At 53.4% G+C, this 22156-nt stretch overlaps 8 protein-coding genes across 8 annotated transcripts; 5 read left to right on the forward strand and 3 right to left on the reverse strand.

Moving 5' to 3' along the window:
- Positions 1-1144: 1144 nt before the first annotated feature.
- Positions 1145-2852, forward strand: ACET3X_005634 (uncharacterized protein; the record flags this gene model as incomplete). The annotated part of the gene is made up of 3 exons (XM_069452302.1): positions 1145-1157; positions 1226-2485; positions 2536-2852. 3 exons carry the CDS (start codon positions 1145-1147, stop codon positions 2850-2852), a joined length of 1590 nt encoding a protein of 529 aa, XP_069305994.1.
- Positions 2853-4177: 1325 nt separating this feature from the next.
- On the forward strand, positions 4178-5446 carry ACET3X_005635 (uncharacterized protein; the record flags this gene model as incomplete). Its single annotated transcript, XM_069452413.1, has 1 exon — positions 4178-5446. The coding sequence occupies one exon, from the start codon at positions 4178-4180 to the stop codon at positions 5444-5446; it is 1269 nt and encodes a 422-aa protein (XP_069305995.1).
- A 128-nt stretch (positions 5447-5574) lies between these two features.
- On the reverse strand, positions 5575-6461 carry ACET3X_005636 (uncharacterized protein). The gene is made up of 3 exons (XM_069452522.1): positions 6259-6461; positions 6159-6190; positions 5575-5942 (listed from the first exon to the last, which is right to left on the reverse strand). The coding sequence occupies exons 1-3, from the start codon at positions 6346-6348 to the stop codon at positions 5834-5836; spliced, it is 231 nt and encodes a 76-aa protein (XP_069305996.1). The 5' UTR covers positions 6349-6461; the 3' UTR covers positions 5575-5833.
- A 217-nt stretch (positions 6462-6678) lies between these two features.
- ACET3X_005637 (uncharacterized protein) lies at positions 6679-8416 on the reverse strand. The gene is made up of 4 exons (XM_069452579.1): positions 8081-8416; positions 7814-7988; positions 6918-7765; positions 6679-6864 (listed from the first exon to the last, which is right to left on the reverse strand). The coding sequence occupies exons 1-4, from the start codon at positions 8327-8329 to the stop codon at positions 6769-6771; spliced, it is 1368 nt and encodes a 455-aa protein (XP_069305997.1). The 5' UTR covers positions 8330-8416; the 3' UTR covers positions 6679-6768.
- A 142-nt stretch (positions 8417-8558) lies between these two features.
- On the forward strand, positions 8559-11158 carry ACET3X_005638 (uncharacterized protein). Its single transcript, XM_069452590.1, has 3 exons — positions 8559-8686; positions 8740-8796; positions 8909-11158. Exons 1-3 carry the CDS (start codon positions 8660-8662, stop codon positions 10868-10870), a joined length of 2046 nt encoding a protein of 681 aa, XP_069305998.1. The 5' UTR covers positions 8559-8659; the 3' UTR covers positions 10871-11158.
- A 1162-nt stretch (positions 11159-12320) lies between these two features.
- Positions 12321-13855, reverse strand: ACET3X_005639 (uncharacterized protein; the record flags this gene model as incomplete). Its single annotated transcript, XM_069451862.1, has 3 exons — positions 12321-12447; positions 12591-13440; positions 13504-13855. 3 exons carry the CDS (start codon positions 13853-13855, stop codon positions 12321-12323), a joined length of 1329 nt encoding a protein of 442 aa, XP_069305999.1.
- A 1452-nt stretch (positions 13856-15307) lies between these two features.
- ACET3X_005640 (uncharacterized protein) lies at positions 15308-16565 on the forward strand (the record flags this gene model as incomplete). Its single annotated transcript, XM_069451873.1, has 2 exons — positions 15308-16363; positions 16419-16565. 2 exons carry the CDS (start codon positions 15308-15310, stop codon positions 16563-16565), a joined length of 1203 nt encoding a protein of 400 aa, XP_069306000.1.
- A 305-nt stretch (positions 16566-16870) lies between these two features.
- Positions 16871-21092, forward strand: ACET3X_005641 (uncharacterized protein). The gene is made up of 3 exons (XM_069451884.1): positions 16871-18355; positions 18410-19143; positions 19210-21092. Exons 1-2 carry the CDS (start codon positions 17065-17067, stop codon positions 19096-19098), a joined length of 1980 nt encoding a protein of 659 aa, XP_069306001.1. The 5' UTR covers positions 16871-17064; the 3' UTR covers positions 19099-19143; positions 19210-21092.
- Positions 21093-22156: the final 1064 nt, after the last annotated feature.

Raw genomic sequence — 22156 nt, forward strand, 5'->3', positions numbered from 1 at the left:
ATGGCTGGCAAGGCCGCTTCAGTTCAGCTAAAAGAGGGAAGATCTGAGTTCCTGTCGATAATCAGGCTGGGGCCACTACGCGCCATGGGTTTCGGCACTGACAGCATAGATGGAAACACCAATGACCAGGGAGATGCGTTGGAAGCATTGAGTTGCTCATGTATCAAGAAACAAGACAACTATGCAGTGTTGGTAAGGCCGGACTGTTACACCGAATTCGTCGCAGACGTAGAGTCAGTGGTCAAGTACTGCGAAACAAGATTACCAGGCCTACTCTTAAGTTCTTAGAAGAGGAGCAGAATCTAGATTACGCAATAGAATCTGGAACTTATCTAATGTCTTTTGTTCGGCGCTGATGGCTCATGCGTTCTTGTCCGCTCCCAATCATATCTCGGCACAGCTCGCTTTGTATGATTGACGCAGTGCCCAAGCCTAGGCGTCCTGTCCATGACTATGTGATTGTTGTGTTCTTGTGACAATAAGAAATCCAAAACAGGCACGAAATGATTTTGGCCACGGTGTCTTCAAGCTGGATGCCAATTTACTGATTAGAGATATGTTCCCGGGATCATCCTTGTCACCCAGGCTGAAGGCTAGATTGGCCATGTCCGTTTGGCAGAGAACGTTATCTCGCTCTCAGAATGCTGGGTTCGGTACATTGTGCCGTGACATCCCTGGACGGTTGGCCTTACGACCCGTGGTTGTGCTTACGGGGCGTAACAAAACCAAAGCTACCGTTCCCCACAGCACAACCCAATGATTGTTGGCAAACTGCCTTCTCGAGAGCCAAAGGCAACGTTACATGTGGGGCGTACCAATAGGACGGCCTGATGGAGTTTATTATAGCGTGCCTTGGACTACGAACCATATCACTGGTAAACTAGTTAGTTATATACCAGGCTGAATAATTCGATATCGACATGCTCGTGAAGGGGCGTATGGGGCAACAGGGCGTAGCATTTAGAAGGCCTCATGAATTAGGATGCCTTATACTGGGCAACCTCGTACTGGTGGATTAATTCACTCTGGTCACGACTTCGGCACGTTGTTGTTGACATGCCTGTACAGGAGCTCAAAGGGCGGACGGAGCGGAAAAGTCGCCAAGAAATGTGTCTGCAGTATATATTGCAGGTTTTCTCGACAAATGCTCGTCAAAGGTAAGCTTCCAGTCGACAGAGCGATACGGCGGCCACGAACTCAATCGACGTCGACGTTCTCGTGGTAGGCGGAGGATTCAGTGGCGTGTATGCGACATGGCGATTACGAGACGAAGGTTTCAAAATCCACCTGTTTGAAGGCACTGAACGACTAGGCGGCGTATGGAGTAACAACACCTACCCTGGAGCTCGAGTCGATTCGGAGGTTCCATTCTACCAACTTTCCATCCCGGAAGTGTACAAGACATGGACGTGGTCTGAACGATTCCCCGGAGGCCAAGAATTGCAGGCCTACTTCGACGATGTCGACAAAGTCCTGGATATCCAGAAGGACGCCACCTTCAATGCGCGAGTGAACAAGGCCACTTTCGACAATGAGCTAGGCCGTTGGACAGTGCAGACCGAACAAGGCCACGTCGCTACCTGCAAGCACCTGTTGCTGTGTACGGGCTCCACTCATATGCAATATATCCCGAGATGGGAAGGAATGAACCAATTCGCTGGAACGCTGCTGCACTCTAGCAAGTGGCCGAAGGGTGGCGTGATTGCGCACGGAAAACGAGTTGCCGTGGTTGGAAGTGGTTCAACAGCCCTCCAAATTGTTCAGGAGATGGCACGAGAAGCCAAACAACTCGTGACACTGATCCGCACACCAAACATGGCCCTCCCTATGAAACAGCAGAAGCTTTCTCCTGAGAATCAGGATGCGATGAAGGGGTTTTTGAACGGCATGCTGAGGACAGCTGCACGGAGCGCATATGGTGGGCTCCCATGTAACCCACCGCCCGTTGCATCGCCGCAGATGTTATCTGCAGAGGAGAGGGAGAAGTTTCTCGAAGAGCTGTATCAGCGCGGTGGCTTCAATTTTGCAGCTGGAAATTTCACGACTGCCTTGCTCGATCGCAAAGACAACCGCATGGTCTATGACTTTTGGGCGCGAAAAACGCGTGCGAGGATTCGAGATCCTGTGAAGCGAGATGTCCTTGCGCCTCTCGAGCCGCCGCACCCCATCATTGCCAAAAGGAATGGTCTTGAGCACGACTACTACGAACTGTGCGATCAGGATCATGTCAGAGTGGTAGATCTAAAGAAGACGCCCATTGAGGCCTTTACCAAGGCAGGCCTGATGGTCGGAGGGGAAGAGATACCGCTTGACATCATCGTCCTGGCGACTGGCTTTGACACTTACACGGGCGCGTTCTCCACGATGGGTGTCCAAGGCACCGATGGAAAGAATTTGATGGATCAGTGGAAGGATGGCGTTCGAACGCATCTTGGGTTGACGGCTCCCTATTACCCCAACATGTGGATGATATACGGGCCTCAGGGTAAGCTTCGCCGCATGCTTGGCGAGATGACATGGCTAACAGCTGTACAGCGCCGACTGCCTTGGGCAACGGACCAACGATAATCGAGGTTCAGGTCGACATTGCCGTGGACATGATCAAAAAGATTCGGGGGGAGAAGATCAAGTACCTCGATGCCAGGCCTGAAGCGGCACAAGCGTGGGCAGATGATATTGCAGCGGTGAGCAAGATGATGTTGTTTGAGGATGCGGACAGCTGGTATATGGGTGCAAACGTCCCTGGGAAGAAGCGGGAGATACTGAATTATGTTAAAGGTCTAGTCGAGTATGATAGATCGTGCAGGGCTGCAATGCCGGACTGGGACGGGTTTGTCGTTGAGAAGGAATGAAGGTGCGACACGAAGGGTTTGGTTTGGCCAATGCGGCCCTTACCTAGCGATACCCCGCACATGGCCTTCATTGCAACGTGCGGGCTAAGCGCATCTCAACAACCTCACTCAAGTTTACACGTCATACCTAAAGCAACTCAAGCTTAATAGAAATTCCCTTTCTTTGACAGACATCCGCAGACATGCTTCCGTGCGCATGACCTGTCATGCGGCAGTCGTTCACTGCTTCCTTGGAAAGCGGCAATTGCGATGCACCTATGCGACCCGGGTAGCGTCTTACCCCACCTCGAGTTACACTGTTGGCCTGCGAATTTACGTCTATATCTCCCTTACTTGACTTCACCGAATGCCCCAACACCAAGCAGTCACCAGAGATGGTTAGTAGGGTCAAGCCGTGTCGCGTCAGATGTTGCAAGCCACAATGATCGGACACGGATGTCCATAGCCCCTACACCATTGCCCATGAGCATACGCTCGGTTGGGCAATGCTTCCAACATTGGCGAAAGGCTCGGTCAATGGCAGCTGGCAACGTACACCATTATGCCCAATGCATCTTATCAAACGGTCTTCGCATGCACAGTAGTTGTGAGTCTCAGTTCTACCGAATCATGTAGATTCCTCAGGCCAGAACACGGCTGAAGCGTGCTCTGACCGGTGTCCAAATTGGAGCTTAATTGCGCCTTCGTGCACTGTGATAGGATAAATTCGTATACTGATCGATGACTAGGTGAACACATAGAAGGATGTAGTACGACTACTTGAGGCAGCAGCCAGGTGCCTCCTTGCCTCAACTCCTCTGTCGCTCTGTCTTCCGAGAAAGGTCTCCCACTTTCTTGGAGTATATACCACCCTCGCCATTGATATGCTGTCAGTTTGCATTGCTTGTTAGATTATTCAACTTCACCAACATCACACAATCATGCCTGGCAGGCGTCTGGTAGTCTGTTGTGACGGAACTTTCCAAGACGGCAGTGGATCTGGACAACACACAAATGTTGTGCGCCTTCAAAGTTGTATCGCCAATATTCCTCGACAGCGCAAATTATACATTGAAGGAGTTGGAACCAACGAGACATTGACGCTTGAGAATGGGCTCAAAGGTCTCACTGGAGAGGGTACGGTTCGGGTCCTCAAGCTAAGTGCATTGCAATACCAACGTGTGGAAGGTCTACCGGAAAGGATAGGTCGCGCATACCAGTGGATCTGTCACATGCGTTCGTGAGATGAACATTCCTGGGAGAGAGATGAAATTTATTTCATTGGGTTCTCACGCAGCGCCTGCATCGCAAGAGCTCTAGCTGTTCTGATCAGCGACATCGGCATCATGTACCCATCCACCAACGTCCAATTTTGGCCCATCATTTGGGAAGAGTGGCACCGCCAGAGAACAGACAATTCACTTTGGCCAGCGACCTGGACCGGACTACATGAGGCTGGGCACACCAGGCACCTCAAAGTCAAGATAAAGGTTTGCGCTGTATTTGACACTGTCAACGCACTGTACTCCTCCGAGGGGCGCAGCTTCTGGTTTCTAAACGATCCGAAAGTCGAGGATTCCATCGAGAATGCCATCCAGGCTCTTGCTCTCCAAGAGCATCGCCATCTCTTTTCCCCAGAAGTCTGGCAGGGATTCGACGAACAGCAAAGTCTCGAACAATGCTGGTTCTTGGGTCATCACAGCGATGTTGGTGGAGGTAAAGTTGGTGCTAGCAACATTGCTCTGATCTGGATGATCACACAGATCAAGAAGTGCAGCGGTCTGGAATTCGATGAAACCAAGGTTTCAGACACTCTGGCCACAGTCGATCTCCTCAAACGTGGCAAATTTATCCTCAAAGACTCCGCTTTGTTACCTGAGGGAGGCGATCGTATACCTGGTAGATACGGGGAAGGAGTCGACCTTACTAACGAGTCCGTGCATTGGAGCGTACATACTCTGCAACACCGGGGTCTGTACAAGAACCGAAGGTCGCGCCTACCGTCACAGCAACTTGCCTTGCAAGGCTTCGAGTGGGATGAGAACCAACCATCGGGTCCTTGCTGGTCCAACCGAGGCACGGACAAGCACATACCTGAACAGCGAGTTGAAGCGGAAGAGGCTCGACTCATCCGAAAGTGGGTATCACAGCCCGAGCGATCATGGTTCTTACCAGACCATCATCTGCAGAGTGCGAGCAGCATTCCGTCTCAACCGGTACTGGCAAGCTATGCTTCAACCAGCTATGCATCCCCAAGCACCCAAAGCTCGTACAGCAGCAATACGCCCGCCACGACCGGAATACTGAACAATATCGGTTCCTCTCATTACACGACTACAACATTGCCCAACGAGTCTAGCCATCCTATCATTGTCACGCCAGCTCACCTGGCAGCGTACGGAACGCGAAACCCTTCACAAGAGATTCCAGCCCAGGATGAAAGCTACTTGGACGGCAACAACGGTCTATTATGGAGTTTTGGCCCAAGACGGTTGACCTTGCATACGATAGATCCTGTGACGGGTGAGAGCCTCGTTGCACACTATTACTCTAGGGAGGACTTGAAAACATGGGGTTTTTATCGACAGAGCGGAGAGTTTGTTCGAATTGGTTGAATATTCTCGTGGGCGGGTGGTCTGCTTGCATCACGTACGTAGATGCAGGAGTGTAGTGTTGCTTTTCAACCTCCTGGGGGGCCTACTGTATCGCGATAATCATTGGGATGAGTTTTGGGGAACGGTTGATTGTACTAGTGATACATGCAATTCCGATGTTGTGTCCTTTCCGTACCTACTCATAATCACCAAAAAGTAACAAGCCAAAGTAGTGCCATTCCCACAACGCCAGCAACGCATACCCGGGTATCATTTCACACTTGACCAGAATCCTTGCAGAACGCCAATCCCATCATAATCAGATCCGTCACCACGGACATCCCAACGTATACCAACTCGCTAGGCCACCGATGCAGTATACCCTCGATTCAGCCGACGCACGGAGCCTCAGCCCTTGTACTTCCTCAACACATCCTCACTAACCCTCTTGACGCTCCTCGCCGATACGCTCCTCTCTCCGCGTTGTTTACTCTTGATGCTCGCTTCGTTGATGAGTCTATGTGTGCTGTCAGTCTAGATCCATCCCTCTTCCAATCTCCATCGCATTCCCGCCTGGCCCACGAGAGGACATGCCAATCCCATGCGCTCTTCCCCCACGACCTCTCTCTTTCCGCATTCATTTCTCCTTTGATCGCGCGTCGTATTGTGTTGCGTCGCGTCGTGTCGCATCGTAGACTAGGCTATCGAATGGTGTATTGTGATAGATACGTACTCTTGCATGAACAACGCATAGTTGAGATAGATCTGTAACTGCAAATTAGTCTTCCATTCTCCCATACTCTATCTTCTGTTTTGCTGTTGTTGCGACGAACCAGTATATCTACATTCTTGCTCATCTGCCGGTTCGAATGCGCCTTGACAATCTTCTTGACGGTGCCACGGGGGTAGAGAGTTGGCGCCATGGTTATCTCTGGAGCGGACTGTACAAGAGCTTCGCAGCCAGTCGTTGGGTGGTATTCGCAAGAGGATATTCGCAGTGGGGTGCGGGGTCGGGGCGGGGGCACTTTGTTGTGAGAGATGCAGTGAGACGTGTTTGGGTTGACGTCGATGTTTGGCAGTGCAGTCCGTGCGTCGACGCGCTGGCACGTGGGAGGCTTGATACAACACCACTCATGCAGGGAGGAACGCAGGTAGGCCTAGACAGTGGCTGTCAAACTCAACAAACCCCCAATAGTCGTTTTAGCACATCACGTCGTAACTTGGAATGTTGAGGACAAGCTCCGAAGAAAAGTCTCATGCGAGATTGCATCTACCAGGACTATCACAAGATAATGTTACACAAACGAGATGCTCCATCTAACTGCGCTACATGATCACTGTATCTACACCTTGAGGCCAAGATCCGCAGCATACGGTAGTACGAAGAGATCACCGACGGACGACACCGAGGCGGTGTTCTCGAGGAGCTCCTTGGCAGCCTAGACGCCGTGTTAGCACGTAGCACATAGGAAACGACATTGCAGCGACTCACCTTCTTGACGGACTCTTCTGTTACACCGTCAATCTTCTTGGCGACCTCGTCGATCTGGTACGGTTGGGTGTTGTGGATCAGGCCGTTGCCAGTGAGCTCCAGACCAGCGCGGATGTCCTGGCCGTGCTCGAGCTCCTTGAACTTGGCGGCGGCCTTTGCCTTGGAGACCTCTTCGCTTGAGATCTCGCCGGCGGCGATCTTCTTGATAGCATCGACGGCGGCCTGGGCGGTTTGGGCAACAGCCTTGGCGGATCCGGTGATGGTGGTGTAGAGGAGGCCGGCGTCGGAGTAGATGGCGCTCGTGGTCCTGACCTTGGCGCCCGGAGCAGCGGCCTGGCCGAGCTTGGTGAAGCCCTGCGACCACTTGACGGCCGACTCTCCACCGAGCAGCGAGCTGAGGACGGCGATCTCAGGCTTGTAGAACTTGCCGGTAAGGGAGCTGGAGCCGGGGAAGGCAATGACCATGGCGTTGCCGCCGTCGTGCGCGATACGCTCCTCACCACCGTAGTACTTGGACTGGTCGGCTCCGATGCTGGGCTCCTGGACGGCGGCGCTGGGCACGTTCTCGAAGAACTCACCGACCCACTTGGAGAACTCGCCGTGGTCGGCGCCGTTGGCTACGACGGCAAAGTTTGGCTTCGCGTAGGCAATCTTGGAGTACCACTCAATCGTCTCGGCGTCGAGGTACTTGGTGTAGGGCGTGGGGGCAGCCGAGGCGGTCGGGACACCGAGGCCGCGGTGGAAGGCGAGGCTGTGGGCGGACTGGGTGGCCATGTCGGTGACGCTGGCGAGGAACTTCTTGTGGGCGAAGTGGATCATGGGGAGGACTTCCTCGGCGTAGACGTGGGCTGTGGGGTGTCAATGGGAGCTCTGCCATGTGCTTGCGGGCTGCATACGCTGGTACTTGGTGGAGCTGGCGACCTCGCCGAGCAGCTCGACAAAGTAGGGCAGGTCGTCGCGGAGGAACTTTGCCTCGAGCACGAGGTTCTCGCGCGAGTGGTGGGCGTTGAGGCTGGCGCCCAGGAGCTCGGATTCGCGGACAATGCGCAGCGTCGACCGTCTGTCGGTGCCCTATGCCACGGGTCAGTCGGCTCTGATAGCATTGATATGTAGGTGCATATATGTATATATATATGTATCTATATACAACTCAGGTGTCGTACACGGAACGCAAAGTTGGCCAGGCCCTCGGTCAGGCCGGGCAGCGGCTGGAAGCGCGTGCCGGCCTTTGCGACGAGGGCGAGCGTCGTCGTGGGCCCGGCAAAGTCTCTGCTGGCGTACTTGACGCCCTTGGCCTCGCCGGACTGGTACTGGAAGGAGCCTGAAGCTGGGGCAGCGAGGCCGCGGCGCTGGCACTGCGGCAGGCGGGCTGCTCGCTGCGCGCCCCGGCAGGCGGTCGTTCGGGAGAGCATCGTGTGGTAGGCGCCGGGCGGAGGGCTGGTGCGGGTGTGGGGGACGGCAATGGATGGAAAGACGTCTGGTGGTGAGGGCTGTCGGGAATGTTCGTCACAAAGTTGTTAGCCCGCCAAGCCGAGTAAGTGCCATCGCTCCTGCCAGGATTGGCCGGAGCTGTGGGAAGGAACGGGCGCCGACGACCCCACCCGCTATCATTTTCCAGACCTAGCACCTCACTTTTGCACCCTCGCGACCACGACGACTGCACCTACATCTCTGTCCTCCACCAATGTCTCGGCGGTAGCACTACCCCCTCCTAGATATCTGGCAAATATCTAGGCCCAGACATGTCGTACAACCAGCGAGAGACTCCGGTAAGATGCGCCGCCGCGCCCAGCCACATGAATCACAGCCAACCATGCTCCAGGTCCTTGCTGAACTCTGCACCTTCCTGGTCGAGGATGTCTACGGTGAACTTGCGGCTGTATGTTTGACCAAACACGCCCTCTGCGCACCGTCGCGCCCGAGCGCAGAAATCTTCTGAGTCCAGGCATGCGACGGACGCATCCACCCAACACTGTTCTGACTCCCCACAGCGCGTATACTCGATCCTCGCGCGCCATGGACGCCAGAGTCTCGCGTCCATCGCACGCGCATCCTACCTGAACGGGCGGCAGATCAAGTACGGCCTCGTCATTCTGCTGCAGCAGCACCTCATCTTCCACTCCGGCAGCGATGCGCCCTTGACCTACTACGAAATCGACTGGCAGAACTCGTACGCAATCGTCCGCTTCGGCAAAGTAGTCAAGCTCGTCCAGGACCGCTTCGGCAAAAAAGCGGCAAACGTCATGTCCAACCTCCTCGCTCTCGGCCACACGCGCATCGCCGATCTCAAGGACGCCTACTTCCCACCCGAAACCGAGAGCGACGACGACTCAGACGACGGCGCGGCCAACGGGGCAGGCTCCAAGCGGAAGCGTACCAACGGCAGCCACGTCAACGGCACGGCAAGGACGAACGGCGTCTCGAATGGCGTGCCGTCCGAGTTGGACGACGCAAAACCGAACCTCACAAACGGCCATGGCAAGACCAACGGCGTGCACAAGGCGGAAAAACCGTCCAAGGCCGACAGCGTAACCCACAACGGCGCGCCAGAAGAGCCCGGGCAAGAGCAGGATGAGAGCGACATTACCTCCGTCGACGAGCTTTACGAGCTCATACAGCTGCTGATAGAGCGTGGGTGGGTCAGGACAGTCACCGAAACACAGTACCTCTCCCCAGGCGACATGCACGACATGCTCTACCAAGAGTCCATCGAGCAAGACAACGCAGGCATCACACCGACCGGCACCAAAGACAAAGATGTCGTCAACAGAGGAACCCTCGAACGCAAACGGGCCATGCGCGACGAATGGCTCACAGTCCCCAAATTCGCAAAGAGCGGATACTCCAACGGCGCCAACAAGCGCGTCAAGACGAACGGCGCAAACGGCTACGCCACGACCTCATCCGACGACGACCTCGTCATCCGCGTCAACCCGGAAAAGATTGCAGTCGCCATGCGCTCAGAGCAGCTTGTCCACCTCGTTGAGCAACGTCTCGGCTCCGTTACCGCGCGCGTGTACCAGACCATGTTGCGCATGCTCGAATCCAAGACACCGCGGTGCTGGGAAGAATGGCCCGATCCACCCTTGCCCGGCGGCGAACCCAGTGACACCTCAATCGACCCCCGTTTCCTTGTCACTGCGCGCGACGTCGCAACGAAGCTCAGCCGCGAGCGCAACGATCTCGACATCTTCGAGGGCATTGATCCCAATGCCGCTGTGCAAATTACGCGCAAAGGCCACGTCAACCGCACAAACATCTGGACGCAGCCGACGGATCCCGCAAAGCTGAATATGGAAGAGAGAACCAAGGTCGTAGACAAACACATTCAGATGCTCGCCGAAGACCCCTTTCACTTTGTCACCTGGCACTCCCGTGCCGGCTTCTCACAGTGGCACATTGAGTTTGACGAGATTGCGCGCCAGATTATACAGACGGAGATTGAAAATACCATTTCGGCGCGCAAAGGCTCGTTGGGGGTGAAGCTTGTGCGTGCGCTAAGGAAAAAGGGAAGATTGGATGAGAGGGCCATGTGCAACGTTATGATGATGTCTGCCGCTGACGTCCGGGGTATCGTAAACGATCTCACGATCCAGGGCTTCGTCCAAACACAAGAGATTCCGAAGGTCGACCGGCGCGAAGCAAAACACTCGCTGCATCTCGTGTGGTACGATCGCCAGCGCGCGAGAGAAAAGTTGCTGCACGACACGTATAAAGGCATGGTAAGGATACTGCAGCGCATCAAGTACGAGAGGGAAAAGATCGAGTTTACGCTTACCAAAGCCGAGCGCTCGGATGTCATTGGCAACGAAGAAAAGTGGCTGAGCACGCGCGAGCTGGACGACTTGCGCAAGTGGAAGGAGGTGCAGGAGAAGTTGTTGTTGCAGTTGATGCGCGAGGATGATCTGGTTGCTGCGTTGAGGGACTTTCACGGTCCGTTGGTGTCTGCGTGATGGAACATGGGCAGAGCAAGAGTAGAGCAAGAGATGGTGTGCAGGCAAGGGAACAACTGACATGGGCGTTTCATGGTAGCGGGGCAACTTACATATGTCTGGGTCGGTTTTTTTCGCTTCATTGCCCCCGGATCCAGACTCCAAAAAAGCATTCGGTACGACTGATACCCTTTGAGCATATGGGCGGCGTTTTCATATATTGGAAAGATCTAGCATTTCGCGGAGGAAAGACATGTAAGAGTTACATCTTTGCTGTAGATCACGCTATGTAGTATACACTTCAACGAGTTTGAGATCTTCTTCTGCATGAGAATACACTCGGTGTTGAGTATTATTCAAGTGCTACATCAGATCAACCTTGCACGGTGAGTATGCTTGCACGATAATGTAATGATAGCTGGTTATATCTCTATCCTATGTGATTCACATCATGTAGTTGAACCCAAATCATCGTGACTTCATCGGCCGCAAAGAAGCGGCTAGGCCAGGCGCGCACCTTACATCTGAAGCCCATGTGTTCACCCGAGGTCGTGACCGACCAGCAGACTAGGTTCTTACACGTCTAGATAGGTCTAACTCTTCTGCTCCCTTTTGCGCGGTCGAGCAGCTTCGTCTTGAACAGTACGTACTTGTTCCACCCTTGTTGCCTAATTGTTGCGAGTATCACTTTCTAAGCGGCCTGAGTATTGTCGAAGTTGACTTCCTTGCCTTTGACTGTGGTTTTTGCCTTTGGAGTGCAGCAATGCTGTAGGAATAGGTTGATGAGCCTTTGCTTGTTGCTGGCCTCCTTTCCAAGGTTTGCAAGCCTTGAAAGTTCAACAAATAAAGTTCAACATAAGTAGGCAGAGAGGGTTTGCTACTATTAGGCTGATCTGCTGCTATATTTATATGCGAGGCGTAGTTGGAAGCGACTATTAACTAGTTTTGTGTTACAGTAGAGGTCTTCGCCCTAAAGGCGCGGGTATACAGTCGTGTATGCAGGGGCATTAGTATGAAAGCAGCTATAGAGGTATGAATGAATCACACGAGTGTGATGACTTGTTTCTCAAGTCCGTGGAAGAGGTAATCTTCGTCTCGACTAACGAAGCCAAGATCAGCCAAACCAACTCTTCGAAATTGTTTGTCTGCTTCTGTCCTTTGCAGTATAAGACAATGCGCCATCACGTTTCTGTTACCGCGGCAAGGTGAGACCTCTAGATAGAAGACTTGGAGAGGAAGATCGTCCCTTCGTCGATCAAGAAACCCCCTCAGCCCGAGGCGCCCATGTTCGGTTTCCAACCACGCTGTCATGTCATTTTCTTCTCTTCTGACCAGTGTTCCACCACCACGCAGTCTACCTCGAACGCATATGCTACTGCCAGGACACACTTTTCCGTATGGGTCCCGACCAGCGAGTTTGATGTCTGTGCGTACTATCTCTAGCTCGTTGATGCCGTTGTCTCCACGGGGGTTAATTCGACTCGCCGTCGATGCCCAAGACCATGATGGGGCGCAGTAATCCGTTCTGCAGACTTCTTTGGACGCAGCAGAGGTAGCGTACCATGACAGCGACTGAGGCAAATGGTCTTGCCACAATCCTGCGATATAAGAGCCGCCGAATCGTTGTGCAAAAGCCCTCGCCAGTCCGCTCAGGGAAGGGAGCCTGTCGGTTTCGTAGGTCAAGGAGCACCGGGAATACTCGCACACTAAATTCATCCACAAGTCTACCAGTGATATGAACCACAATGCGTCGTTCCAGTCGTAGGAGGGATCAGAGAAGGCCCGGAAGGCATCATTTTCCTGCGGATCCCTGCTTTTAAATTTCTTTTCCCGACGTCGGAATTTCGACTCAGATTTGACTATGCTGTTGCACTCCCAGTAGGTTTGGTTTTGGCCAAAGATCAACTTTCGCTTTGACATCAAGCGTTCCTGGAAGACCCAGCCGCGCTGGAACAGTGGACCGTTGACTACTTCGTCTTCGTAGCCGTAGAGTCCTTTTGCAACAAAGACACTTAGCTCTGTTGATCCATCTGCATCTGTGTATGGTAGGGCCACCATGTTCTTGATTGTGGCACGATCCTGAAAGAATCCACCCTGACTATCTGATGCAGAGGCGGCCATGATGGTCAGATAAGCGCCGTTATAGATATCTGCCATCTTGGCAGACTCCAACTCCCAGTCTTCCGGGTCGTCTTGGATAATACACAGGGAGTCGATCCAGATATACCCGACGTCTAACTCCCGTGCAATCTCTATAGCGTCTCGGAATGTTCGGGGAAGAAGATCCCAAGCAATTGACGTGTGGAAAGGCTTGAGCGTTTCAGCAGTTGTGAGCAGACTGTTCGTGCCACCCCAGCGATAGCTGACTGCTAGGTACTTTTCGATAGGATTTGAGTTGTCCACAATTTTGATCTGCTCCGACCCGTCCGCAGTACCTACTGCCAACAATCTAGACGGAATGGTGGCATCTCCCTTCGATCCGTGGTCATGATTGTCAAGGCAATCGCTCAGCCATTCTCTTGCTCGGTCGAGATCTGAAGCAGCTTTGATACATCTGCCCGACACATGCTTGGCGGCGGCGGGCTTGCTACCTGTATTTATAGTCAACTCTAGGTATTTCTTCTTGATGCCCGATCCAAGGAGTAACTCCTAACCTTTGGTCGTAAAGACAGCCAGCTTAAGCGTGTGCCCATTCTCAGACTCAATCGTGATTTCACCAATACCATCGGTGGGAAGAACGCCATACTCGCTCGCATATCTCTTGTTGTGGATGATAAAGTCCCCTTCGCTATCTTCAGATCCAAGCCAAGGATCAGAAGCGATCAGGTCACAGAATGCACAAATTAATCTATTTTCCTCCACCAAAGGTCGGGGCTTTGAGATTGTGAAGTCCTTTACCTCACAAAGCTGCCTGATCTCATGTCCCAGGTTGCTGCAGTGGTCACAGAGACGGCCCGCACTCGCCAGGGAAGTACTGCATAGGTCAGGCGACGTCGCAGAGGACATTTTTCGTGCTGTGTGGAATGTGATAGCTGGATACGTCGTTGAGTGTAAGAACGTCCGGAAACACTATCGATCGAAAAAATACAAGTAGCACTCGAGACTTGCTGTGCGGGGCATGCAGGTAAGACCAACGGAACTACAGCGACATGTGCAAGCAGGACGACGAAACGGATTGAGACGGCCAGAATATCATTCACCGGTTTTGAGCCATATGCAGACACCACCGGCGCTGGCGAATGACAACAGTTGTAACATAACAAGAATAGCCTGTCCTTCCCTGTGGTTTATCTTGCCTGTTCGCCCTTCGCATGCTGGTGGACGATGCCCCTCACCTGAGCTGGGAGGCTGAGTGTACGCTTCACCTGGTGCACCAATGCCTGGATGACACGGAAGCTCGAGAACTTATCCTGGGGACAAATGGCCCTGGGTCCACATGCAGGTATGGCCGCATCGAGAATTCCAGACGCACATCAAGCAGCTGACTGAAGAACAGCTTGCTCGTCCGAAGGCCACAATCTTCAGGCCATCAATGGTGCGACGAGTGATGCGACGTTAAGACGCTCCGTGGTCAGCAGCGCAAGCAATATACATGCCGCAGCGCGATAGATTAATCCGCCCGAGGTGAACCGGGAAACTCAACCTCGTAAACAAGCGTCGAGCCCTGTCTTCATCTATCAAACCGGGTTGCAGGTGTTTGCTTCGTGGGGGCGACATGTACATCGCGACGTCGAAAGATGTAGAAGTGGAGGTGTCGCAACACAAGTGGAGTTTGCAATACTCGGGAGGATGCTGAAGTGAGGGACACGCGGAGACTTGGGTTGAAGCGCGCTACCGGTAGCCGAACTCCGCCTGCTTCCGTCTACCCAACCACATCCCGCACACCACCCGTCCATCATGTTCACATCTGCGCTAAGTACCATTACAGCTGCACCGACCGACCGCCATGAATGCGACATAGTCCATATATGAAGTCAAGACGATCTAGTACCTGTCCGCCTCTAGTCAGCCTCAATCCTGCGGTCGCCACAAGCGACGTCAAGACATTCCAAGCTTGTACCTCACCAAGAGCCACCGGGACAAACCCAAGACCCCGCTCGGCAACCGGAGTACACTGCCTAGCACCCGTTGGTAGCACATCACCCCTAATACACCATCATCAAATGTGGAGGCGGGCCGAGTCAGGAGGCAGCACGTTCTGTGCATGCTTCGAGAAGATCCGGGGGCGCAGGTACCACGTTGACAGGATCAAATGACCGAAAGTGTGCCTGGCGATGTTTTGAAACGTATCAACGGCGGCATCACGGTCATTGACGCCGGCTGAAGTAATATGGGTATTGATGAAGGCAGAGTTGATCGCCAGTACTAGGGTCGAGCGAGAATGTACAAATACGTCTTCTTGAAGGCGGTGTTGTTCTTCTCCACGCACTCCATCTCACACTCTCTTCTTTGGTCAAGATGCTATCTAACATCCTTTTCACTGCTGCGCTCGTAGCAGGCGTGGCTCAGGCCCTGCCTCAAGCGACCAGCGCCTCGAAGACGTCCTCCACCGCTCGCCCAACGACCACCGCTCCGGCAGCGACTGGTAACCCGTTTGCTGGCAAGGACTTCTACGCCAACCCATACTACTCATCTGAAGTCCATACCCTGGCCATGCCATCTCTTCTTGCATCCCTGAAGCCCGCTGCGTCCGCCGTCGCCAAAGTCGGTTCATTCGTATGGATGGACACGATGGCCAAGGTGCCCACCATGGACACCTACCTCGCCGACATCAAGGCCAAGAACGCCGCCGGAGCGAAGCTCATGGGCACCTTTGTCGTCTACGACCTACCCGACCGCGACTGCGCAGCTCTTGCCTCCAACGGCGAACTCAAGATCGACGACGGCGGTGTCGAAAAGTACAAGACGCAGTACATTGACAAGATTGCCGCCATTATCAAAAAGTACCCAGACGTCAAGATCAACCTTGCCATTGAGCCCGACTCCCTGGCCAACATGATCACAAACATGGGCGTACAAAAGTGCTCGCGCGCAGCGCCTTACTACAAAGATCTTACTGTGTACGCTCTCAAGACACTCAACTTCCCCAACGTCGACATGTACCTTGACGGCGGCCACGCCGGGTGGCTAGGCTGGGACGCCAACATCGGGCCCGCCGCAAAGCTGTACGCCGAGGTATACAAGGCGGCTGGCTCGCCCCGCGCTGTCCGTGGTATCGTCACCAATGTCAGCAACTACAACGCGTTCCGCATCGGCACCTGCCCGGCTATTACCCAAGGAAGCAAGAACTGCGACGAGGAGCGCTTCATCAATGCTTTTGCGCCGCTGCTGCGCGCCGAGGGTTTCCCGGCTCACTTCATTGTCGATACGGGACGCAGCGGTAAGCAGCCCACTGGCCAGCAGGCGTGGGGTGACTGGTGCAATGTTTCGGGCGCAGGCTTTGGTATCCGTCCTACTACCAACACTGACAATGCGCTTGTTGATGCTTTTGTCTGGGTCAAGCCTGGTGGCGAGGTATGTGATATCTCTCGGAAAATGTTTTGCAGGATGCATGCTAACGATGGTATAGTCTGATGGTACTTCTGACCAGTCTGCTACGAGATATGATGGTGCTTGCGGCAGGGCTTCTGCTTTCAAGCCTGCGCCCGAGGCAGGTACCTGGTTCCAGGCTTACTTTGAGATGTTGCTGAAGAACGCCAACCCTGCTCTGGCATGATTTGGGAATGTTGAGGTTGGGTGGAGGGTTGAGACTAGACTTGTGTCAGCTTAGGAGGGAGAGTCGAACAATGTACTGTATATAGCCGCGATGGCATCTTACTCTTCGACGTCAGGCTGGAAAGAACTCATGAATCAAGAATTTTTATGATCGATGACAAGTTCTCTCTTATGTCAAGGTTGGTGTATGCCACTGTTCCCTGTTGTTACCTTGATGCCCACCCACGTGGGGGCTGGCAGCGGGAAGCCACATGTCTTGGCAGGGGACAATAGGCGATCTTCACATCGCGCGACCCCTACGCCACACTTGACCTGACAGCCCGCGCCCCACCACTCCTTGACCGCTGCCCTTTGACGTCCCTGACGGCATCACCCTTCGCGTGCATCGCTTCTCCCTACACGTGCGATCGCCCCACTCTCGCTCACCTCGCAGCGCACCCATTGCGCCCACCAGACACTCATGCGGCCCCAGTTGTATCGATAAGGCAGCGGAGAGGGCAATGCAACGCCCTATGCTTTCACCTCTGCGGTCGAGACTGCTCCCATACCTCGCCGCTACTGGCGCTTGTCTCGCGCTATGGACCTCCACGGTGCCCAGCGTCCAGGCTGCTGAAGTCCTCACGACCCCCGACCACGACGTCCTTGACGGCCCTGTGCTTTACGCTCTTCCCAACGCGGATGTGTCGCAGTTCGGAGATGGAGGATACGACGGCGGCGAGAGCGACGGCTATGAACCGGACTTTGCGTATCTCGACCGCAGTTTAATTGGGCGGCAGGGTGACGTGCTGAACACGTTGGTCAACAACCAAGGGATGCCAAAGGACATTAACCCGGAGGAGACGATGTACTTTGTGTTTAAGAAGGGCGAATTGCGCTTGAGAAGCGCTCTTGACGACGTTCCCGCAGAAGCTCTGGAAGCACAGGGAACGGACAATGTTTCTGGTGAAGCTGCGTCCGAGGAAGTCGTTGAGCCTGACACGAGCGTCGCGATTGATGAAGACATGGCAGGATTGGACAAGCGACAGTCTGGTGCTAATCGCGTATGGTTGACGGCCAACACGTGCCGCCAACCCATGCCGAATGGAAACGCGACGGATGCCATGAAGAACCATCCCCAGCTCGTCATGTACGTCTCCACGTCAGCGCGGAACAAGCGGCCGGGCCCGGGTGCTACGCGAGATACTCTGACCAACACAACGGGCGTGCTCTTCGATGGAGGTTACGCCAGTTTCGAGCTCAATGCAACTTCAGACGTGTACATTGGCATCGGAGCGCCGAAGCTAGAAGAAGACTGGTTCGGCAGCTGGCATTTCGAACTCGCCGCCAGTACCGATGGACCCTACCACGGGTACAACGAAACTACGCCTTTCTTGTACATGGTCGATACGGACAGCGAGTCTGCGCTATTCATCACGTACGACTTGGGCGATTCGAACAAGACGGAGGATGTCGAGAAATGGAGAGAGCAGAACCCTTTCCACATGTACGCTTTCCCAGACGATGAATGGACGCCGGTCACAGGGCTGGAACGATCACATTGTGCGCTCAAGGAGCAGTTCAATGTAAACACGACGAGGAACTTTACCATCGACACGAGTATCACGACAAAGTTTAGCGGCGACAACTTCATGCCCAAAAGCCAGTTCCATGTCAGAAACTTGCAAGCCGCAAAGACATACAACGGTTTCGTAGTCGTGGAAGGAAGTCAAGAGCCACTCTACATTGACAAAGTAGGCACAACGCGGGGCGGAGGTCGTGTCTTCCAGGCCTTTAACTGGACCACAAAAGCTGGTTCGTCGACACACTCTCCCTTCCCCCATATACCCTACTAATGTCTTTACACAGACGACTCCTGCCAAGTCCTCTTCGACCTCGAATTCTGCGACACTGTCGCCTACGCCGTCCCCTCCAATCCCCGCTTCAAATACAACGACACGGCCCTCGCAAAAATCTACGACGACCAAGCCCGCGCCTACTACGACAATTTCACAAAGTCACTCGCACAAGTTGCTTGCGACACCGTCTCCGAGTCGCAATACTCGCTCGCGCGCACGTGCGACGACTGCGCGCGAGACTACAAGGCCTGGCTCTGCATGGTCCTCATGCCGCGCTGCGAAGACTGGACCGCAAACGCCACGGGGCTCGTGCCGCGCAATATCAAAACGCCGTTTGCCAACGGCTCGCTGCCGGATATGCTGCCTGGGTTCAATGATAGCGCGGCGTATATGCGGAGCCGCAATCCGCTCATCGATACGGAGATACAGCCGGGCCCGTATAAAGAAATGAAACCGTGTGGGGATATGTGTTTTGATATTGTGAGGAGTTGTCCGGCGCAGATGGGGTTTAGTTGTCCGAATGGGGCGCAGAGGGATAGTATGTATGGCAAGAGGGATGAGGATAATGAGAGGCTGACGTGTAATTTTCCGGGCGCGGTGGTCAAGTTGAATGCGAATAGTAGTGGAGAAGCTCTGGGGGTGCAGATGCAGGGCGTGGTGGCTGTTGCTGGAGTGGTTGCTGCTATGTTGTTGGTTTGAGATGGGAGGGGTGTCGCCTCTCCTTGGTATTCAGTCAAAGAAAAGGTGTGCGTGGTAGCATTGTTCTGGCGTTTGAAAGCGAATATCATGTCTAACCTAGTCTTTCGAAAGGCATCTCACACACTAAACTCCAACCTATTCCCCGCAAAGTCTCTTGCAAAAAACCTCGTCGGATACTCCACGCCCTCCGCTCCACTATTCTTCGCCCCAGGCTTATCCGCCATCAGCGGCGCGCTGTCCCCTTTCCTCTCAAAATGCGCCCATATCTTTACTTGCAGCTCATTGAGCGCTTCGACACTACCAACCCGGAAACAGGGATGGCGCGATGAATCATGCGCAAAATCCTCGGGTTTGCCGATTGCGATGTGAACTTGCTGGCCTGATGTGCCAATGTCGAACCATGCGAGTGTTTCGCGTTGCAGATGGGGTACGGGGCGGGGTGTGAGGCCGAGGGTTTGGGAGTAGAATTCGTCGGCGAGGTGGAGGGCTGATGGGGGAACCACGAGGTTGATGTGGTGGATGCCTGTTATCATATTAGGCGAAGATGTAAGATGAGTTTGTTATGCAGGTAGAGTGGTAGATGCTTTGTGTGATGCAAGGACTTGGCGCTGTATGACGGGGTGAATGCTAATGGCGGGGTGCAGCCGTGGATTCGAGTGGCGGGCGCGAATCGGAGAAGACATTCAACCTGCGCTCAGCGGACGATATGTTTTACCTCTAATTGGTACATCTCTCTAGCTACTGCTTATCTTGATCTTTGTATAAACACAACTTCAGCAACGTTGGATACTTCTCGACTTCAGGCTCATCAAAAGTTTCAATCAACGCCGCAACAGCAGGATGCATGCCCGCCTGCACCATGACAGCCGTCCACTCATCCATCGGCAAAACGCTATACTGATTCCCTACCTTAGTCAACCCGATATCCGCCATATGCGCCATCGGAATCACTATATCACCTAAGTTGTTCACGTACGTGATGCTAGGGCGCCCTTGATCCGGTAACTCGCGGATAACATCCTTGCAGCACGTTCTTATAGAGACGAGATCGAATGCACCAGCGTTGTAGTTGACTCTTAGTACTATCTGCGTCTTATGTGTAAATTACAGGAGCGAATCTACCTAATTAAAGCCTGCGCGCTTAACTATTGCGTTTGCGCCGTCGCGGATGATAGTCGACAGGCGCTGAATGACTATGCGCAAGCCGTATATCTCATGGACACGCTCGAGCATCTTCTTGCATGTCCATTTTCCACACATGTAGCCGTGTGCGCCATCGGCTGGCGGGTCCTTGCCCGTCTTCGTGCATGAGATTGGTGGAAGGGCTTCCAGCTCAGCGAAGCGGGTCACACCAGTCGACAGAACACAGTGAAGAGGGATCGTGCGCTGAGTAGTACTTGAGATGCGAAAGGTTTGAAATATTGTAGATGGTTGCGTCGGCCTCGCGGAAAACAGAAGTCCAGGTACCAACGTCTAGGCCGAAATGGGTGAACGTGAGGTCACCATTGTAATACACGAGGCGCTTATTTGGAGGTGGGAGCTCTCAACTTTCGAGATACGAGCTGAGACGCCAGACTGCTAGACTGATAATCTTCTGGATTGAAGACTGACCCACGAGCGTGTTGAGAAAATAATAGTCAAGGAGACCGCTGCAGCTATTAAGGACGACGACTTCTGGTGTTCCTGTTAGTCTAGGCGTATCACTAAGCCTGTCGAGAGTAGACAGGTTAGGTAGGGTGATCTCCAAATCCCAGCCTACGATGGTAAGCTGCTAAGCTTAGTTTTGCCCTCTGTATTGGAAGTCTCTGCATCCGATACGTTAGGCGAATTGGCGCGGGTGCTTATAATATAAACGTCGCTAGTTGCGGCTGACGGCTCAGTCTTCTTAGTATCTAGGGTTAAAGCGCCACTCTAAACGATATTGCCTTGTTAGATCTGTAATACGAGTTCTGTAGGAATGCTTTTAGCAACTAAATCCTTCAAGCTAGATATGCGTACGTTGTTGGCTATAGTCTCCAACACCAGAATACTAACACAGAAGTTTTTAAGAAGCCACGACCGGACGTCCACAGAAAGCCGTGGATTGAAACCAAGATCTACTCCCCGCATCGTCATCGGGTCATTGTCCACTGTGAACATCACAATAGATTTGCTTTATTACATTCGCGACGTCGGCCTGGGAGTGGCAGGCATGCAAAGGCTCCTAGGTGAAAGCCGAGTTTGTCGGCTTCAATTTATCGCCATTGGCGGCAGACTTGTGGACGCGGAAACAAGTAAGCATTGGGTTAGATTACTATAGAGAGACATCGATAGTGTCTAGGGTGATCTGGAGTATACCGGTCGAGATTTCCAGTCCACTAGGATTATCCATGCACTCGGAAAAGATTTGACTGAAATCTTGCTCTAACAAGTATGCACCTTGATGCTAACGAGCGCAGGATTGAGTCGCATCTTGCTTTGATGGACATTGTTGTTTTTGCTTCTTACACCAATCGCACGAGGAGCGTTTTGAGGCTGCATAGGACACTAGCGACATGGCGTAAATTCAAAAGCAGAGCGGGTAGGCGCGAGGGGCAGGGAGATGGGTGTGTAGGTGGATATCGCACACAAGTCATTTCCCGATTGCATTTGACAGCCGTGTTGTGATATCATTCTTCGAAACAGTTCTGCCGGCGCTATTGGCTCCGGATCGCCGGTGACTCTTTGTGCCAGTGCTAGACGGGCCGTTGAGGCCACCCCGCATACTAGCTTGCCTAGAGTAGCGGATGTATGTTGAAGCCCAACGGACGAACTTTCGATGATATCGCAGTTACGTTTGTGAGCGCGGTGTTCGCAATTACACCGTCGTCATACTCTATCAATGTCTGAGCGACACTGATCCGGACCCGACCCGAACCCTCCAAGCTTGTACGAAATATACTCTGAGTAGACCTTATCACACAACATAGATTGCATAGATCCTCTTGGATTCTCCTCCATTGAATACAACCCTAGTATAGCTTTACAAAGACCCTTCGAGTATAGTCTCTTATAACCGCAGTAGTCAAGTAGCCAGACT

Source organism: Alternaria dauci, chromosome 5, assembly GCF_042100115.1.
Source record: "Alternaria dauci strain A2016 chromosome 5, whole genome shotgun sequence".
NCBI classification, from domain to species: domain Eukaryota; kingdom Fungi; phylum Ascomycota; class Dothideomycetes; order Pleosporales; family Pleosporaceae; genus Alternaria; species Alternaria dauci.

Excerpts from the sequence above, each read along its gene's own strand:
- ACET3X_005636 (XM_069452522.1), bottom strand. The coding sequence starts at position 6,348 with ATGGCGCCAACTCTCTACCCCCGTGGCACCGTCAAGAAGATTGTCAAG. Across the intron at positions 6,191-6,258 it reads GCAAGAATGTAGATATACTG|ATCTATCTCAACTATGCGTT; the intron begins GTTCGTCGCAAC and ends TTGCAGTTACAG. Across the intron at positions 5,943-6,158 it reads TATGCGTTGTTCATGCAAGA|ACTCATCAACGAAGCGAGCA; the intron begins GTACGTATCTAT and ends CAGCACACATAG.
- ACET3X_005637 (XM_069452579.1), bottom strand. The coding sequence starts at position 8,329 with ATGCTCTCCCGAACGACCGCCTGCCGGGGCGCGCAGCGAGCAGCCCGC. Across the intron at positions 7,989-8,080 it reads TGGCCAACTTTGCGTTCCGT|GGCACCGACAGACGGTCGAC; the intron begins GTACGACACCTG and ends CCCGTGGCATAG. Across the intron at positions 7,766-7,813 it reads CAGCTCCACCAAGTACCAGC|CCCACGTCTACGCCGAGGAA; the intron begins GTATGCAGCCCG and ends GACACCCCACAG.
- ACET3X_005638 (XM_069452590.1), top strand. The coding sequence starts at position 8,660 with ATGTCGTACAACCAGCGAGAGACTCCG. Across the intron at positions 8,687-8,739 it reads ACAACCAGCGAGAGACTCCG|GTCCTTGCTGAACTCTGCAC; the intron begins GTAAGATGCGCC and ends ACCATGCTCCAG. Across the intron at positions 8,797-8,908 it reads TCTACGGTGAACTTGCGGCT|CGCGTATACTCGATCCTCGC; the intron begins GTATGTTTGACC and ends GACTCCCCACAG.
- ACET3X_005641 (XM_069451884.1), top strand. The coding sequence starts at position 17,065 with ATGCAACGCCCTATGCTTTCACCTCTGCGGTCGAGACTGCTCCCATAC. Across the intron at positions 18,356-18,409 it reads TAACTGGACCACAAAAGCTG|ACGACTCCTGCCAAGTCCTC; the intron begins GTTCGTCGACAC and ends GTCTTTACACAG.